Source organism: Cryptosporidium bovis (genome assembly GCF_009768925.1).
Source record: "Cryptosporidium bovis isolate 45015 chromosome Unknown contig_6, whole genome shotgun sequence".
NCBI lineage: Eukaryota > Apicomplexa > Conoidasida > Eucoccidiorida > Cryptosporidiidae > Cryptosporidium > Cryptosporidium bovis.
Window position 1 is genome coordinate 64,499 of NW_027125007.1, and position 19,165 is coordinate 83,663.

The 19,165-nt window shown below is 28.7% G+C and overlaps 11 protein-coding genes across 11 annotated transcripts; 5 read left to right on the forward strand and 6 right to left on the reverse strand.

Moving 5' to 3' along the window:
* Positions 1-268: 268 nt before the first annotated feature.
* On the forward strand, positions 269-1,286 carry FG379_003191 (uncharacterized protein; the record flags this gene model as incomplete). The annotated part of the gene is made up of 2 exons (XM_067328849.1): positions 269-465; positions 728-1,286. 2 exons carry the CDS (start codon positions 269-271, stop codon positions 1,284-1,286), a joined length of 756 nt encoding a protein of 251 aa, XP_067184989.1.
* A 435-nt stretch (positions 1,287-1,721) lies between these two features.
* On the reverse strand, positions 1,722-2,231 carry FG379_003192 (ubiquitin-conjugating enzyme e2; the record flags this gene model as incomplete). Its single annotated transcript, XM_067328850.1, has 1 exon — positions 1,722-2,231. The coding sequence occupies one exon, from the start codon at positions 2,229-2,231 to the stop codon at positions 1,722-1,724; it is 510 nt and encodes a 169-aa protein (XP_067184990.1).
* Positions 2,232-2,850: 619 nt separating this feature from the next.
* FG379_003193 (uncharacterized protein) lies at positions 2,851-3,543 on the reverse strand (the record flags this gene model as incomplete). Its single annotated transcript, XM_067328851.1, has 1 exon — positions 2,851-3,543. The coding sequence occupies one exon, from the start codon at positions 3,541-3,543 to the stop codon at positions 2,851-2,853; it is 693 nt and encodes a 230-aa protein (XP_067184991.1).
* Positions 3,544-4,886: 1,343 nt separating this feature from the next.
* FG379_003194 (uncharacterized protein) lies at positions 4,887-5,966 on the forward strand (the record flags this gene model as incomplete). Its single annotated transcript, XM_067328852.1, has 1 exon — positions 4,887-5,966. The coding sequence occupies one exon, from the start codon at positions 4,887-4,889 to the stop codon at positions 5,964-5,966; it is 1,080 nt and encodes a 359-aa protein (XP_067184992.1).
* Positions 5,967-6,193: 227 nt separating this feature from the next.
* On the reverse strand, positions 6,194-7,969 carry FG379_003195 (MOZ SAS family; the record flags this gene model as incomplete). Its single annotated transcript, XM_067328853.1, has 1 exon — positions 6,194-7,969. One exon carries the CDS (start codon positions 7,967-7,969, stop codon positions 6,194-6,196), a length of 1,776 nt encoding a protein of 591 aa, XP_067184993.1.
* Positions 7,970-8,745: 776 nt separating this feature from the next.
* FG379_003196 (uncharacterized protein) lies at positions 8,746-11,451 on the reverse strand (the record flags this gene model as incomplete). Its single annotated transcript, XM_067328854.1, has 1 exon — positions 8,746-11,451. One exon carries the CDS (start codon positions 11,449-11,451, stop codon positions 8,746-8,748), a length of 2,706 nt encoding a protein of 901 aa, XP_067184994.1.
* A 1,040-nt stretch (positions 11,452-12,491) lies between these two features.
* FG379_003197 (uncharacterized protein) lies at positions 12,492-13,631 on the forward strand (the record flags this gene model as incomplete). Its single annotated transcript, XM_067328855.1, has 1 exon — positions 12,492-13,631. The coding sequence occupies one exon, from the start codon at positions 12,492-12,494 to the stop codon at positions 13,629-13,631; it is 1,140 nt and encodes a 379-aa protein (XP_067184995.1).
* Positions 13,632-14,022: 391 nt separating this feature from the next.
* FG379_003198 (apicomplexan conserved protein) lies at positions 14,023-15,723 on the forward strand (the record flags this gene model as incomplete). Its single annotated transcript, XM_067328856.1, has 1 exon — positions 14,023-15,723. The coding sequence occupies one exon, from the start codon at positions 14,023-14,025 to the stop codon at positions 15,721-15,723; it is 1,701 nt and encodes a 566-aa protein (XP_067184996.1).
* A 69-nt stretch (positions 15,724-15,792) lies between these two features.
* On the reverse strand, positions 15,793-16,860 carry FG379_003200 (uncharacterized protein; the record flags this gene model as incomplete). Its single annotated transcript, XM_067328858.1, has 1 exon — positions 15,793-16,860. The coding sequence occupies one exon, from the start codon at positions 16,858-16,860 to the stop codon at positions 15,793-15,795; it is 1,068 nt and encodes a 355-aa protein (XP_067184998.1).
* Positions 16,861-17,268: 408 nt separating this feature from the next.
* Positions 17,269-17,701, reverse strand: FG379_003201 (uncharacterized protein; the record flags this gene model as incomplete). The annotated part of the gene is made up of 2 exons (XM_067328859.1): positions 17,269-17,353; positions 17,418-17,701. 2 exons carry the CDS (start codon positions 17,699-17,701, stop codon positions 17,269-17,271), a joined length of 369 nt encoding a protein of 122 aa, XP_067184999.1.
* A 394-nt stretch (positions 17,702-18,095) lies between these two features.
* Positions 18,096-19,127, forward strand: FG379_003202 (DNA-directed RNA polymerase I; the record flags this gene model as incomplete). The annotated part of the gene is made up of 1 exon (XM_067328860.1): positions 18,096-19,127. The coding sequence occupies one exon, from the start codon at positions 18,096-18,098 to the stop codon at positions 19,125-19,127; it is 1,032 nt and encodes a 343-aa protein (XP_067185000.1).
* Between the last annotated feature and the right edge of the window lie 38 nt (positions 19,128-19,165).

The window sequence follows — 19,165 nt, forward strand, 5'->3', positions numbered from 1 at the left end:
TTATAGTGTAAACAAATTGAATGGTTAAATTGATATAATAATTTTGAGGAGCGTGTGTGGTGTATTAAAGGAACACTATTTCTCAATTTTGTGCAGAAACTCAACCCCAATGTTGGCGGCAAAGTTATTATTTTGGATAGTGAGTTAAAACAAATTGCAAATAGTTTTCAATAATATTAATATATATATTTAGATATTGATGGTATTAACAGAATTATAAAAAGAAAACAATAATATAAATCGAGGTATTCGTTCTCATTTAAGTCATATGTATTCAAGTGAAAATCCTGAGTATGAAGAGGAGATGAATAATTCATTTGAGTATGAGGAGCCGGTACAACCAATGGTTTTAAATATCTACAATGTTTTAGCCAGTGCATATGCAGGTGTAGATATAGATTTGGATTGGTTTACAGAGAATTTTGGAAATACATATTACGATCCTCAGGAATTTCCTGCTGCAAGGTAAGTTTTTAATTGGTTTTCGCCCTCAGTCAGTTTTCAATTTTTCCTTCGAGTTAAACATATTTTTAATTGGTGTTCGCAAGTATCTTATTATTGTTGTAAATATCATAGATCTTTTTGTGGTATTTACAACATTGTGGATACTTATTTATAAAGGGATTAAAAATAGATATCTGACACGAGTTTTTTACTTTATTTTTCTTTTTTTGCCGTGACATATTTCACTTTGTTAATTAATAATCCACAAATATTTATTTTTCAGAGCCGATATTCACGATAAAAATTCAAATTCAGTAGTAACTATATCAGCATTTTCAAATGGTAAAATTCAAGCAACAGGAGCCTCAACAATAGAGTTTACGAAAAAATCACTAAAAAAAGTAATAAAGAGAATAAGAAATCGCGGTTATGAAAACGCAAAACTGCTAAATTTTGAGGTACATAACATTCAAGGTGTAATTGATTCAGGATTCCCTGTTGATTTAAGAGTACTCAGAGATATGTACGAATATGTTGATTATGAGCCTGAGAGAAACCCGGGATTAAAAATTAGAATACCTGTTTCTTATTTACATGACGAAGAGATAACACCTGAATATCTTCAAAGGAAATTATTAAGCCATTTATATAAAAATAATAGTAATCGCATTCGAACTCAGAACAATAATCTACATGAGAATTCGAGGAGTAAAATAGAAGTTGTAACTTTAACCATACATTTTTCAGGAAAAATAGGTATGGCAGGAGCTAAAAGCGTTAAAAGTCTCGAAGATACTCTTGAATATATAAAACCATATCTAATCCGTTCTAAACTAGTGTAATTATTATTAAAAAATAAGTGAATATATACATAATTAAGTTTTGTTAAATATTTTTATTTAAAACTGGCCGTTAAAAATAAATTACTGGATTTGTAAATTTGACTATTTATGGAATTTGGCGCTTGAAGCACACATTTAAATATTCAGATACTTGTGTAGCAATAAATTTATATTTTTCCCATTATTCCTTTGTTATTTTCAAAACCTTTTTCATTATTAATATAAAGTGAGTTTAAAAGAGATAAAATAAATAGAAAAAAATGAGAAAGTTAGTGGTAAAATAACTAGTATTACGTTAGTATTTGTTGCAAATAAAACATAACAACAAATGTTTGGTAAATGTATTTGTAACAATAAATAAATACGATGATTTTGCAGTTTTGTTAATCCGTAGTTTTTTTCTGTTTTATCGTTTTCCCTCTCGCTTTACCTTTTCTACTTGTATAAAACTCTATTAATAGCAATAAATAATGAAAAACGCGATTCAAACAAATACGATGCGAATTGGTTAAGAGGATCAATATTTGTTGGTTCAACAAGAAGATTCAAAATCCCACAAATAACAATCGAAATAGTAAAAGTAGGTTTCCAGTCTTCTCTAATAATATTGATGCAAACATTACCAGTATTATCAATATTCGGATGGAGTATTTTATTTAAGCACTTGACCTTAGGTGGCTTAAAAGGATATTCTTTAGGTACTTTAATTAAAAATTGAAGAATTTTATCTTTCCATATTCCTTCCTCTGGTTTCAATGCAACAATAAAATTATTAGAAACCTCAGAATTGTTTATATATTTAAGTGGGTTTTTCTCACTTATTTTTTTATCAAAATATAACTCCAAGTTTTCTATTAAAGACTCACTGTTAAACCTTACAAGACAAAACTCTGGAAGACCAATATCTTCAAATTCTTTTCTCAATCTTATTATGGAAACGTCCATATAGACAATTTATGTTTGCTCTATATCTATCTTATATTAATTTTACTATACTTATTGTTATTACTATCACTATTATTATGTTTTCTCTTGTTATTTTCTTTACTTTATATAACTGGCGGCTTAACATTTAAAGATTGGTTAATATTTCTATAAAATAATTTTAAGAAGTGGAGTAAACCCAACATATGTATATTTGTTCAAACTAAACATATGAATTAAAACACACAAGTACAAAGCTTCTGGTGACAAATATATTTCAAATTTTGTTGCAGTGACTTAAGCCGCGAAAAGCTGAGAACACACTACATTCGCCTGTCAATAATTTTAAATTTCACACAACCCCGACATTACATTCATCATGACAAATAACACATCCACATCATTATATCAAAATAAATGCCTTGAATCTATGTAAAATGAAAAATAAATACACAGAGAGATGAAATACAAGAAGGAAATAAGGGAATGGCCGAAAGAATAAAAAAATTTGAATGTTAAGTTTATATCGCACTTTGGCAAAAATTGAATTTGTGTTATAAACTAAATATTAGATAAATTAGAAAAGAAAGTAATTAATATTAGTTAATGTGATTTTAAAATGTGCTCATATCTTCTCTTTTCAACTATGATGTTCAACTTCAGGTTTAGCAGTCTTTCTGAGCATGGATTTATTACATGAAGTGCATAATACTGCATTATATGATATAGGGTATGCCATTTTATGTACGCAATTAGGGCATGGAGCAAAGACACAACCTAAATTTAATGAATTCGTACTTAAAATAATCTGAGGAGTTACACTAATTATTTGACATTTAACAATGTCACCAGGTCTAAAACAGTCATTCATCCAATAATGCATTTGCGAATCCATATGCTCTTTTGACAAACTATTTGAGCTACTACCAGAAGATGCATTTGATAAATATGTTGCTCCTTTGTCTTCTGCGCTGTTCAAATTCCAACATCCAATATCCTGTATTTTTAACATCCCCATAATTCCATCATTTTCATTTCTCTGTCCCGACTTAGTAATCCTGTCTATAAGTCTTATTTCGACACCTTTTCTAGGTAAAATTCTATTTACAACACCAAAAGTTATATCCCCAACTAAATAAGTTGTTCTTTTTTTTCCTATTTGGTCTTCTCTACAAAATAATGTTATATATGCTTCATCGTTCTCATCTACATAAATACCACTTAATGTATTATCTTCTATATTAATATTTTTAATACGCTGACCTGGAATTAATATTCTAGTGTGAGAATTATTTTCGGTCATATAATCATTTATCTCAGATTTACACTGCATTATTTTACATAATGATTTGGTACTGGTTCGCACCCACTAGAATATGGACAATATCTTATCTTACTAAAGAAATGACTATTATAAATTAACTATATAAATTAAAAATCCATGTTTTCTATTAATTTATTTATGAGTTCTGTTTCTATTCTTTTTTGGTCTCTTTTCACGATAAATGTTAAACCTTTATAATATTCGGCACCAAAATTTGCCGCTAATACTAAATAAGCGCCTACAGTGCAAAACTGAATATCCCTATAAAACAAAGAAGCATTGGCAAATTAATTAGTGATGCAAAATTAAATAAGTAGTAAATTGACTTTATTTTAGTCTAACTTTGATAAATGCACAAAGCATAAATGAGTTTTTCAGTGAAGACACTAAAAACCTAAACTATCGTCAAAGTGTTAAGAAAATAATTAAATGTTACTTTCAAATTTCAATTGAATTGAAGTATTTAAAAAACTTCATTATTTTTAGAAGTTTTTAACATTGCTTTTCAACAAAGAATTAAATATGTAGAAAAACCACACAAATTTAAGATGCGGGTTTACAATTTTTCAATAAAATATGGGGTTAGGTGTTTTCCTTTGTAACACTAACTTCATTCATAATAATTTGATGATTTGTGATTCTATTTTTCGATTAAGTGTATCTTACGAAATATATATCTAAATATAAGCTTAAATAGCTGTCAAGATGCATTATATTAGATTGAATATAATTTTCTAATTCTTAAGAAAAGGGCGCCATTCAAGTAATTTCTATTGTTTACATGTAGGCAGATACGGTATTAAATATCATATAAGACTTAATATTTTGATGTTAATAGCACAAAAACAAGTGGGGATATGTGTATAGTATATTAAATATATTATTCATATGTGTATATAATATGCAATTTGTTGTATGTGGTTTTTTTCTTTTTTTTTAGGGTGTGGGATGGACAAAGATCAAATAAAAAGTAGTTACTAACGCCGATATTAATCAATATACTAATTCTTATAAATATACAAGGAAGAAAAAAGAATTATTTCTTTTTTTTATTTAAAGCAAAAAAAATAATTGTAAAAACTGATAAAACCACAAAGTTTAAACAAGGGCGAAGAATACAAATAGTTTGTTTGCATGATAAGTAGAGTATAAACAATATATAGACAAATCATAAAAAAATTAATTTAAACACATATTCATATATAGATACATATATACATATACATATATATATATATATATATGTATATATATATATATATATATATATATATATGTATAGTATTTATTATCTATTTACAAAATAAAACAAAAATAGATTTGTCACATCAGCGGTAGCGGTTGGTATGAACATGACTGCTACAAGAAGAAGAGTGCTAGAAGATGTTAAAGCAGGAGCATCTGGAGGTAGAACCGTTTCATCCAGAACTACAAGAAGAACAAGATATAACGGTGAGAAATCTGAGAGGGAGCATGAGCATCTCCAAAGAGATTTATCAGTTAGTAGCGTAAAGAGGGGTGCAAGTAAGAAAAAAGAATCATTTTTTGAATTTTTACTTGGAAATGGAAGCAGATCAATATATAATGTGTTTCCAAGAAAGGACTTACTGCTATTTTTTTTAGCTTCAGCTTTAGAGAGTGGTTTCTTTTACATTTATGTAACCTTATTTACTCCTTTATTAAGACCATTATTGTTTGAGGGTTATGGCCACAAAATAATAACAAATTATCTAAGTAGTTCAGGAGTATTTCCATATTTACAAAGATATAATATAATTTATTATTTGGATATTTTATTTGAGTGGTTGGGAACATGGGAACATTCAAATCAATTAAGATTTTTAACATTTAGTTCATCGTTTATTTTTGGATATGTATTCTATAGAGGCTATGAAATTTGCCCAACTTACACATTAGTTAATTATTATTTAGGAAGATATCCAGGTTTTGGCACGATGTTTGGTTCATTGATATCATCAACGTTAGGTGGAGTTTTAGGTGGATATCTACTTTTTTATTTGTCAAAAGTTAAATTAATAATACCTATTCATCTTTTAGATGGAATTAGAATGAGTGACTATACTACTTTTCCAGTAAATACATTTTTTGGTGAACTTCTGTTATCATTCCTTTATTCACTAGGTGTGAGTATTGTTTGTCGTGTAGGTCCAAAATTTCCAGGTGCTGCCGAACTCTCATGGTTTTCCAACGCAAACATAGGCATTATGGCTAATTCATTCAGAGCTCCCGGTAACTTAACCTTAACCTATTCTGCATTATACGGTTCTTTTTCTGGTGATTATTTTGGGGCAACCATCCTTGGCTCTGCAAATATCGTTGGTACATTGTTGTTAAATTATATTTTTCATATTGTTTCTTTAAACAAGGACAAAAACAAAACCTATAGGAGTAAGAAGTCAAGTAAAAAATAGGATTTTTTATGATCTCTTTTTTTGTTAGAAATTTAATGTTTCAACAATTAAAGAGAACATTGAAAATGCGGAATAACATTTAAATTAAAACACTACCATATGTACAATGCCGAATACACTAATCTGTAATCCTTTCAATATTAAAAATACTCTATTGCTGATTACTTAAACTATTATGATAGTAAATCTAGGAATGAAATGACAACAATGATGAAAAAAGCTTTTAATTATTGTATTGCATTGCACTCGAAAGGAGCCAAAAAGTTTTCATAAGATGTGTATGATATCTTTGAAAGAAACATTTGGGTAGCAGGCCTACCGGTTTTTTGCAAAAGATGTGATATTAGTTGTATTGGCAAGAAAATGAGACTCTCACCATTGCTAAGTGACTTCAAAAGTCCGAACTCACTGAATGTCATTAGAATGTCATTACATTCAATCCTAGTTGCATCACTCAATTGTTGCACGGTAATGAACTTAGTGTTTGGACAGCACCCTAATGAATCAATAACACATTTACTTTCAGTGGTATTTACTTGATTCTGGCTCTGTCCTCTTTTCTCCTTTTGTTTAGAAGATCTAGTTGTTCTCTGATTTTGATTGTTACTTTGATTTTGAGGAATAACATCTTCAAAATCTTTAATTGAGGCTGCTTCTCTAAGCAATGATTTTCTTTTGTTATCATCGTCTTTTCTTGGACCATTCCAAAGAATAACATCTTGAGCACCATCCATTAAAAGTTCTAATAATATGTATCCCCAATATGAGATATAAGAAACCCTACCAAGATCTGACAAAGGCCTTTCAGGTGAACCAGGTTTTTGTTCAAGATGTGAAAGACAATAAGAAAAATTAATTAAGTACTTTCCATATCCTTTTCTTTGATACTGTGGCAAGATCATTATACATGAAAGATTATTTTTGCTAAATTTTTCCTTTGAAAAGTACCCTACTATATGATAACCATTCTCGTCATATTCCGTTAGTACATAGAATAAAAATAAGTGCACCGAATTATATAATGTTTTATGATCCAAAAATAACTTTGATAAAAAACATAAATTTTCGCAATATACCCTAGCTAAACGACCATCGACCTCAAACATAGAAAGATCATCTTGTCTTAGCAATTCGTTCCCAGGTGGGTAAAACATAATACAACATTTTTGATGTCTTATATATTCATCTGAATGAGCAAAAAATGATAAACAAAATTCACATATATATAATATGTCTACATTCTGCACCTCCTTTGGGTATGGAGAATAATACCATGTATCCACCATATAAGCCCCCATTGCTATCTTACCTATAGTTTTTACTTTTGTAAGATCCTCATGTTCCTTTAAATATTCCTCGTCCATTCCCTCATGAGCTAAGTCATGATAATATGGTATTTCGCCAATAATTATATCTTCACGAGAAACTGAAAGAGCCGAGGCCGTTAATTTTGGAACGGTTGGTTCAGAGTGTGATTCTGCCTCAACAAAAGATTCACCACGAGGGTTTTGATTATTGTGGCAATGATGATGATGTTTTGGTTTGTCCTTAGCTAGTGGAAGATATTCATTTGGAACTACTCTTAATGATTCCCAACTAAGCCAACAGTCAAGTCTACGATCTGTACCCTCCCAATGTATATAGTAATCATAATTCATAGCTTGATTCGAACTACTCCCTTTTAACTTCACACCCCTTCTTTCTCTGCAATGTACAACTAATGCTGGACGCCAAATTCTAATTAAACCCTGGGTACCTGGTTCGATGTTGCCTTCTGATAATCTTTGTATATTTCTTCCTCCTTTTTGTTGTGCATTAGACGAAATTTTCTGTCTATATTCGCAACCCATTATTTGTGTTTTTGGTAACAAAGCACCTGGAAATTGCCTCATATAACTATCTAAACCAGATAATCCACCTTTTTGTTTGTAGTCCCCACCGGAGGACATCTTCTGCCCTTTTTTTATTACTTTTGTAGAATCCTCCTTGCTGCTTTTGGCCATCCCTCATTAGTTAATATTACTCCTATATAGCCTTATATTATCTTTTTCTGTTCACTCCTTATTTATTACCTCCTATTAATTAATTTATTTGTTCACCCTTTCCAAGTTAGGATCACCTTTTAATACCTTTATTTTTTCCCACTCGTTTATTCCCGCTGTTTTCTTATTCTTACACCCCTCTTTTAATTCAAGAAGTAACAATGATAAAATGACCTAGCGGTAAAAAAAAGATATTTTCTAAGTTGCAAATGTTTAGCTTAAATAATTAAGTCAATCAAGCGAAATAAATATAGTTAAGCTGAATAACAATCGCTGAAATTGAATTTTTTGATTTAGCCTATTTGTATTTAGTGCGTTTAGATACTTTTATTCGACTCTGCGTTATTCTTCATTACATTACAAGTAATTAGTTTACTTTTAGGTGAAGAAAAATATCGGTATTAGTAATTAAATAGTGTTGCTTAAATATATTTGTAAACAACTATATTTATAATATGCAGTCTGCTTAGCTTCACTATCACACACAAATTTAAATTGTCTTATCATCATAGCATCTAATAATACATCTCAAAAGGAGGTATCACTCCCGCTTGAAAATATCGATACCAGTTTACGGACAAAATATCTACATGTGAAACAGGTACTAAATCAGAATTTAGGAAAATAAGAAAACATTTCAAGAAAAGTATGATTTAAAGGTAGTGCAGAAATTTAATACAGTATAATATGGTGTGACCTAGGTAATTATTCTGTATATAACTAATTATAAATATTTGTTATGACAAGTGTTGATACTTCTCAATTCCGTCATATATTTTAGTAACAAGTAACTCTTTGAGATTTGAATCGCCAATAAAAGGATGAGTGAAATCGGAAACAGTATAGGCAAAGAGAACGTCAATCCAATTTTTGTAAATAGATGAGATAACATCCAAACCAGTAATATCATTAAATGATAAATCTTTATGTTTTATATTGCCATAACAATTATGCTCATTGTATTCATCCACAACTTTTAGACAATACAAACAATATAAAGATACAATTGTGTTAGGAACAGAATGAGGATTAATTGAAACTAAGCTTTCAATGGCATCTTCAAAAACCAACTTGAGAATATCTATATTATTATAATCGTTTACGGCTAAATCTTTATTATCACCTAATAAGCATTTGCTGCAAAAAACATGTTCAAGAAAATTACATATTCTGATGCAATTTTCCCTAGTTTTATCAGTGATGGAGGATTCCCAAATGTTTTCATTGAAATTCCACACAGGTTTATATATAAGACTGAATACAGGTTCAACTCGTTTGGAAAAACAAATAATTGTATTTAGAAAAGGTGGGAGTTCAATATTATTGTCAGCATCATTACTACTGTTACTAATATTCATATCACCATATAATAATGGAAATAAATGTATTATTTCCTCAATGATGTCGTTTAGTGAGAAAAATTCAAGTAAAAATTTAGTTTGTTTATCAATAGGAATATTAATTGAAAAATTTAGGTCGTTATTTCCATTATAATTATGACCAAGAATACTATTATAGTCTTCAGGGAACTCATTTTGAAATTTGTAGATTGAAAATAAATCATCGTTTGATTTATCAATATCATTACTTGATTTCAGATACTTTGGACAAGAATTTAATTTCAAAAAATAACAAGGAGGAACGTTTAAAAAGTGTTCTAATGCTAACCAAATTATATAATTATTTTTACTATAGCCCTCACTCCTATCGTTAAAATAGAGATCGTTATTAATATAATCCAAATAGGAAAGTTCCATTAACAATACAATTTTTTCTAGATGTAATAAAGCTGACCTATACGTTATAAATGAAAATTTGCTGTCGTTATTTAATTTATATTCAATTTTATCCAATGAAATTTTGAATTCTATATTAATTTGATTGTATCTTTCTATTATCAGCTTTCTTGAAAAATCTAATCTATGGTCTGCATCTGATATTATTTGAGGAATAAATTCACGAATGAATTTAATAAATACAGAAATTGATTCATCTATTGTCCAATCAAAATCTAAGTTTGAAAATACACAATTTCTGCAATTTTCGTTCTCGTTCTTTTCGTTTGCCGAGTTGATATTGCTCATTCCGGATTTACAGTCTTTGATCAAAAAGATGTTCGAGTCTAAATCGAGTTGGTTATTATCTGATATTTGCTCATATAATAAAGGAATTTTGTTCGTTAACAAAGATAAAGCAGTTAATGTATCCTCCATGAATTCATCTAAATCAACACATTCTTGAAGATATATTGCTGGATCACAAAGATCTGTCTCTATAAGCCATATCGTATAATTCATTATTACACGAGATCTTAGATTTTTAGATTTATATTCAAGAGAAACATTTTCTAAAAATCCTTCATAAAACAAAATATCAAATAAATGTGATGCCAAAAAAGGTCCATATAATTGTGGTGAATTGTAAATATGAAAAACAAATTCATTCATATTCTTAGATAATAAATGCAAAACACCCATTTCATGCTCGAACATTTCATGAGATTTTCCATTTATAACTGAACCTACAACTTTTCTGTTATGTATTTTACTGTTTTCATCATTCGTCACGCACTGATTTTTGTCTAATTCCATACATTCCAAATATACAGAGAGAAATTGAGTAAAGTTATCCAAACTTATACCAGAAACATACATAAATGAGAATATAAATGCTTCCAACCACGAATTCGAACAAGATTGTATAATACTACCATTTCCAAGAAACCCCTCTATTGAAACTTGAACAACTAATGGAAGTTTATCTTTCAAATTTATAAGGCCTTCCCTTAGATTTCTATTGTTAGTACTAAGCTCTTTTGAATTTTGGGATAACAAATTCGTAAGGTTCATTACATACTTATCATTCTGGAAAATATTCCAAAGACTTGAGTTATATAATTCTGTTTCTTTTAATAACAATATTCTCGTCAGTACTTTACTGAGACTATCTTGTACTTGAACAAATTCTAATTTACATTCTATATCCTTTGATAATTCACATGATTCCTTTATATCTAGATACTTATCAGTTAATTCAGTCATCTCTTTTATTATATTTGACATTGTATCTCTCATACCATATTTAGTATACCACATGAATAAATTAGTACTTAAGTCGTCATATTTCGAATAATAGACTAAATAAAATAAATCTATTATATAAGCACTAAAATAAAACATATCGAATGTACTATTCAAACCCTCTTTGTTATCTATATAATTCCCCAAATTATTGAATGATTCAACAAATATGTCTCTGACACTTTTTACATATTCTTCCAATGACTTTGAAATTACTTGTTCATTTTTTCCTATCAAATTAGTGTTAACTTCATACTGAAAATTCTCAAATACACTATGCAGTGACCTCGCGACGACCTCCATAAGGGCTAAATCTGTCTCTTTATCTATATTTGTTTCATTGCCAACCATACTTTGGTTCATTTTTACCAATCTATATGTATTATATACTTTATATTAAAATAACTGTTCCCTATTGCCATCAAAAAAAATGTTTAATATTGTTTTTTTATATTCACCAAATTAGATTATTTTAATAATATAAGCAATATAAAATGTTGTTGATAAATACATTTACAATTTTATTTTTCGAATCCCACTATTTACCTAGCCATACAAATTTGCGCCAACTTTGTTATTTTTATTCACTTGAGATTGAAATCTTTTAATAATAAAGTAAAATATGTATTTAGACAAAATAATACTTGTAACTTGTTTAGTTAAAATAATACGGTCTTGTTCCACATATTGTTTTCATTGTCATGCGTTTTTATTTATTTTTTATTTATTTGAATTTCGAAAGGTACATTGATTTTTTTTAATTATTACATACAGGTACTTGTTAAATTTATATCGATACCTTTTTCAAAAAAATGTCTAGCATTATTTTGAAATGTGTGAGGCGTGCATATCTATTTCTATCATTAATATATTTGTTATTTATTTTTGTACTAGTCACATTCATCTAATTTTGTTATTAAATTTCTAGTTTTTAATGAATTATCCATTGATCCACATTTATATGCACACAAACATGTATTTCCTTGTCTTCATTTTACTTATTTTGAGGACAAATAATATTAAAAATTTAACAAAAAACTGACAATTTGATATTAGTCGCATTAACACTGTCTTTAAACCCTATTTATTTTTTTACCTACTAGATGATTTTCAACATACTAGAAAGGGCCTAAATTGTTGCTATTATCACATTCATTTATTAGTGATTACAAATTTGGATAAAATTAATCTAGATTTCAAAATAAAAGAAAGTGAGATCCAGTCTTATATTACTTTATGCAAATATTCTACATTTTTGCATTTTTAAAGATCCATTAGCGGGAATTTGCTCGGCTTTCAAACTATAGAAAATGATTAGGTACAAAAATTTTTAATTAAAAACAAAGTGCCTTAATTTTTTAGAGAATAAATATGTGAATTTGCCACTAATAATCACAATTTAGATGGAAAATCTTATATGTACGGAATTTTTACTATACAAGAAGGTTGATATATGTTTAGTTGTAGATGAAAATACAACAGATAACAATAACAATCTAGAGTTATTGAACAATATTATGGAGGATGACATGTTTTCAGATAAAATTAGTGTTTTGGAGAGAAAAAATAAGAATTTGAAGAATTGTGAGGACGGCTTTGGTAAAAAAATAGCATTTGCAAGACTTGAAATCGATGATTTCAAAATACTTTTTGACAATTATATAAAAGATAATAAAAATATGTTTTTAAGAGTTGTGGGTAACGGAGTAGGGAATGAAGTAAATATAAATAATTTGATAAAAAACTATCATGGCATCAATATAGAATCACTTGTTGATAGATTAATAATTAGCAATTCAGTAATAGATAGCAAAAATATAATCAAGTCAATGGTACAGCTTATTAAAAATTATGATATTAATGATTATTTAGAGTGTTATATCACGAATAATGAATTTAAAAGAACATTAGGCTATTATAATTGTTTGGATAACTGCGATATATATAAAAAAAATTTAAATGGAGATGACAAATTACAAGTAAACAATGTCACTTTCATAAATATTGAAAAAGAATCAACAAAATATTACCACATTAATTCAGCTGATGACAATAAATTAGAACTAATGGGAGTTTTGGAGATTGGTGAATATACTTTTTTAGGATTGTATAGGACAATAGATGCGAATATTAGCTTAAATTTGAGTGACATTACTGACTCAATGCAAGAAGGCAACATAGAAATATGTGATCAGTTGGTTAAAGACATATATGGCCAATCATACATGGAGGCTAATTTAAACGAAAACGTTGTTGCATCTTCGTTGGGGAAATTGCAATTCATAAATAGTGAACAGAAATCCTCTATTTCATCAAAAGATTTATTGAAAAGCATAACAATACTATTATCTACAAGTATAATTCAAAAAGGGTTGGTCCACTCCCAGATTACAAACAAGAGAAATATAATAATTTCTGGTTTCGTTACAAATTTTCCAAAAATAATGGCATCTATTTACAATACACTAAGAGTACTTTCTAATAATGAAATTAATGTTTACTTCCTAAAATCTGAAATAAACTTGTCACTTATTGACATATGAGTCAATTTATGGAAGAACAGAACAAGTGTTTATTTGGAATAAAAAGATCATACTTTGATTACCTTCCCTTGTATCAATAACTTATAAATAGGCGCCAACAGCTGTACATGATATATGAAATGAAACACCAAACTGCAATAATGTCAAATTTGGATAAGTAGAGAGCATTATGTGAATGTTGGTTATATAACTGTGACTAAAGGACTTTTGCAACCATTTTCTGTCTCTAACCGTTTTTACAGTTAATTCCTAACAAAAAAAGAGTGAACAATTTAAAGTTCATTTTATTTTGTTATACTTCTCTCAATAGTAGTTCACTTTTATTTTAGACAAAAAAAACTTGAAAACATAATTAACCTACAATAATAGAATTAGAAATTAGTTTTCTGTAATGGCAATACTGGGAAAAGAAAATGAAGCAAAAGAAAGATTCAGACCAGGAGATGTATTCCAAGGATACTATTTTCCAGGGGTGCAATGCGGAAGAACAATATGTTATTACAAGGATATAATTTATTTATTGAGAAAATATAAGAGAAAAATCAGAAAGGTAGAGCAAATAATAAACTTTAAAGAACCAGGAACATTTAGTATAATGAGTGATATTTACAAGGAAATTCACTTTAGTTCAATACTATTTTGTACCGAATTAGAAGAGAGTTCAGAATCCTTTCAAATATTAATAGGTGTTATATTAAAGTTGCTTAATAAGGAAATTGATTTGGAAACACTAACAGAAGTAGATAATGAAGAAACTGAAACTGAAAGTATTAGTTACGACGAAGATATTAATGTCGATACAAAAAAAAGAAGAATGAGCATTTCCGCAGTGAATGAAGAGACAAAAAATAATAATTGCGACGATGATTATTTAAATAATAATGATAATTTGATGGATTTAAGGATCAGTATGATAATAATGCAAAGTTTGGAAGATATAAATAATAATCCTAAAACAGCATCATTACAAGAAAATAATACTAACAAAATAGATAACGATTCACTGTTAAAAAACTCTGACTTTGATTTATTGCATCATAATATATCATTAATATATATATTGTATCTACTTCATAAATCTCAGTATATGACCTGCTTAGAAGACAGTTTTTCTGATCTAGAAATTTCGAATGTACAAAGAATACCAATTACAATAGAGACATTTAAGATAATAAAAACAATTATAGAAAAATGCAAATCAAAGGGTAATATTTTTCCTGAAGCGGAGCAAATAATATATCAATTAATAAATGATGACATATTAGAAATCAACCTTTATGATGGACCGCAATACTACTATCAGGATAGATACGGAAATCCATTAATGCCGGATCCATTAGAAAAAAGATTTGCCGATATTAAAAGTATATACTTTGGTGAAAAGACTAGTGATAATTTAAATGATCACTGTAAATTTTTGGATTACCTTCAAGATTTAAAGTCGAGGTTATTTGACAAAATTAGGTTTGTTACTGAATCAAGTACAAGTGTTAACGGCTGTGATAACAATTTCAATAATCATAATGATACAGAATTAATTGCCTCGAGTTTAAAAGTGAATAAAGAAGATATTTTATCTAATTATAAATTGCTTTATCACGAATTATCCAAAAAAATAATTGAATATAAGAATAATTATTCAAAGTATAAACATAATTATTGCAAATTATTTTCTAATCCTTCTCCTTTACAATGTGATACAAGTGACATCTTGAATAGACTTAGTAGTGATGAAGTTGTGAATACTGGCAACAACGACAATCCCTGTAGTGAAAGTTTAAAATTATTTAATGGCACTTATGTAAATTGGGAGGAACTTTTTGTCAATGACAAATTAAATGAAAAACAATTTGTAGATGAACGAGATAAAACGAAAACTATTATATTAGATTTAGATAATAATGTAAATATTAATCATTATAATGAAAAAAATGGTAAAAATGTTTTTAAAAATGCAGAAACACAAGTTGAAGGTGGTGATGGTAACGGGAGCAATATTGAATATGGTTTCAATATAATTAATAGTAACGATGATTCTTTAAAATCTTTATTAGAAAAGATAGAAACATTGGTTAATAAAAAGATAACCTAAATTAAAACAAATCTGAATAATAAATGGTCAATAGTATGGCATTAATTCAACTAAACATGAATTTATTTACTATAACTCGTCCTTGTTATTTGTTAATGTTTCATTCTTACTTAATAACACATTGTTTACATGAATATATTTTAATTTATCTTCATTTTCTCTAACAATCAGCTCATTAATAGAATACGGAGAATTGTATGTTTTCTCTTTATCAGTTGTGCTTTTTCTATTGTATAATAATTCAAGAAGGCAAGGCTTTCCATATATAGCCTCAGAAAGTCCCGTATCTATTAAATAGAGCCTATTATTGCATTTTATATTTATTCTATTATCTAATTGTATTGTATGCCCAATGACCATTCTATTTAAATTTAGTATACTCAAGGTACTGTTTACTAAATTACATGAAATGTCATCATTTCCCAATGATATTTCTCTAGTCCAAAGAGGTCCATCTTCCAAAAAAAACAAAGATGTGTAATCGTCACAATATTTATATATATCATTCAGCAAATATTTTGATTTTGTATCCAATGTCTTAATACCTAGTTTGGCGTATTTTGGATGCAAACCTGCGTGTACAAATAGCGAGTCATTTACCCTAACTGCCAATTTTAATGTTTTAATGTATTTACCTATAAAACCTTTATCTGACCATTCAAATATGCGATTATCCTTTCCACCATATGTTTCTATATCCTCATTCGTAACATACTGCAATTGACCGCATATATTCATTATCTCATGATTACCTATCAAACCGATAAATTTGCTGTTATATAAAGGAGCTTGATTTCTAAGTTTATTAAAAAGTTTATATATTTGAAAAGCATGTGGACCTCTATCCACTATATCACCTAATTGAATAAGCATTGTATTATTTGCTATCCAATCGAAATTTCTATCTGTTATTCCTGATAGATATAAACACGCTACTAATGATTTTAAGTCACCATGAATATCACCAATAACTACTACTCTCCCATGCCAATCATATTCACTCTCCTCATTTAATTCAAAATTTATATTGTTCACGGCGTTTGTACAATATACATTAAGTGATAATTGTAAATAATCAATAATCACTATTATTCCAAAAAACAACCATGTTAATTCCAATTTAATATCTCTAGTCATTGTTGCATAAATCATATATTAATTTATATGCATAAACGACTGTAATTAATTTTGAGTTACTTTGAAATACTGCAAAGTTATTTCCAAAAGGAGAAAATAGCTTGTTGATCATGTGAAAGAATATAACATGAATACCGGTGTGGGTACCGCAAATATCACAAAATTATCATATAAACAAATATTTTGAAATAAAAAAAAATTAAGTCAAAAATAGATCAACAGAGCATTGAAACTAAAAAAACAGAGAAAATTAATTTATAAATGGCAATTTGTTATCAAATTATCCTAATAATCGATACATTTACAAATTTAACATTGTGACTTGTTACCAGTATTATGAATAAACAACATAGTGCATATTGTTTATTTATCTGAAATATCATTTAAGTAACGGTACAAATTTATATTCTACCTAGTTTTCCTTGTTTCCGTCTTCTCGGGAATGGTAGGTGGACCTATGTTTTGCCACTCACCTTTTTCCTGTATAAACGCTCTGGATAAAAAAATAAGTTAGAAAATGAACTGCTGTAGCCTTAATTAATTGCCTACTAACTTACCTGTAAACATATATTATGCATATGACATTAACTAATATGACCGATAATATTGCAGAACCAACAAAAATTGACTGTTTTGGAAAAAACATACTTAATAGATACGGACTCAAAAAGAATAATCCACAGGGAAGTAGCACCAAACATAAAGTAAAGAAGATAAACTCTTGAATTACAGCCTTATTTGAGGATTCGCTTAAAACCTTTGACAATCCGATTGGTGCGGGCCCTACATAAGAACAAATTCCTCCTCCTCTTTCGTTATTGCCTGCTGCTTTGTCTGTCATTTTCAAACAATACTTAATTTTCACTAATTCAAGCACCAAGTGACTCGAATATGTATCTTTTTTCCAACTTTTCCACTGGCCCCTTTTACTTATTATAATTGGTGGCGCTGTATGGCGGCGGAATAGTAAAATGTCAAATTTGTTTAAAAATAAAAACATATGTTTTTAAATTAAGATTAAACACAAATTCCAGCAGAGCGTAAGTAAATAACTCTTTTGCGTTTTCCAACACAATAAAGTCCGAATTCTGCAAGTATTTTTGTTTTAGTATTTATTTAAACTGGATTGATAGGTCATTTATAAAGGAAGGCAACAAGAAAATAATACGCCAGTAGGTAAAATTTTGTTCAGTTTTTAAGCTTTAGGAAAACAAAAGCAATACGATAAAAAAGGTATGGTGGCAAGTGAAGGTATAGACTCAAATAGATACTTAGAATGCACAAGAGAAGGGCCTAAAAATATAGGAGGATATGGCTACATTGGTAGTAACGACGAAAAGTCGGTGATAAATGGACTAGGTCAAAAAAAGAAAACAATAGACGAAATAATAGATTCAATTGATATTAAAATTAATGAACTGAAAGAGGACTACATCAACTTTGACATATCTGGAATAGATGCTTCGGTTGCGAATGCTATTAGAAGGATATTGCTTGTAGAAGTACCAACAGTGGCAATAGAAACAGTCCAAATATATCAAAATACTGGGGTCATACAAGATGAGGTCCTTGCACATAGATTGGGGCTTATTCCAATGCACATAGATCCAGACACAATAGATTACAGAAATGAGGATGAGGAATTAAATGAGAGGAATAGTTTGTGTTTTAAATTGAATGTTAAATGCAGTAAAGACGACGTAAATGATGGCAAAGGAATAACAAGTAAACAGGTGTTTTCTAAAGACATTATATGGATTCCTTTAAGCGATTCCCAGAAACAAAAGTACGCAAATAATCCACCGAAAGTTGTAAACGAAGATATTCTTATAACAAAATTGAGACCTGGACAGTCTATAGAGGCTACATTATATTGTGAAAAAAACATTGGAAGAGTCCACGCAAAGTGGAGTCCAGTTTGTACCGCAAGTTACAGGCTTCTTCCCTTTTTTCAGTTTCCTCAGGGTCCAATAACAGGCAACGATGCAATTGAATTTAAAAATATTTGTCCCATGAATGTATTTGATATTGAAGGCTCGACCGGAAACATCTACGCGAAATATCCAAGAAATTGTACTACATGCAGAGCTTGTATTGAAAAATACCCGGATAAAGTGAAACTTCTTAAAGACAAATTTTACTTTATATTTTCTATAGAAACAACAGGTTGTATTCCTCCAATTAAACTCGTGAAGACCTCAATTAATATACTTAGGAAAAAGGGCAGTAAAGTAAGAAACTCCATACAACTTTTCTACGAGCAGTAAATTTTACGACATTAATATTGTTTATTTATAAATATAAC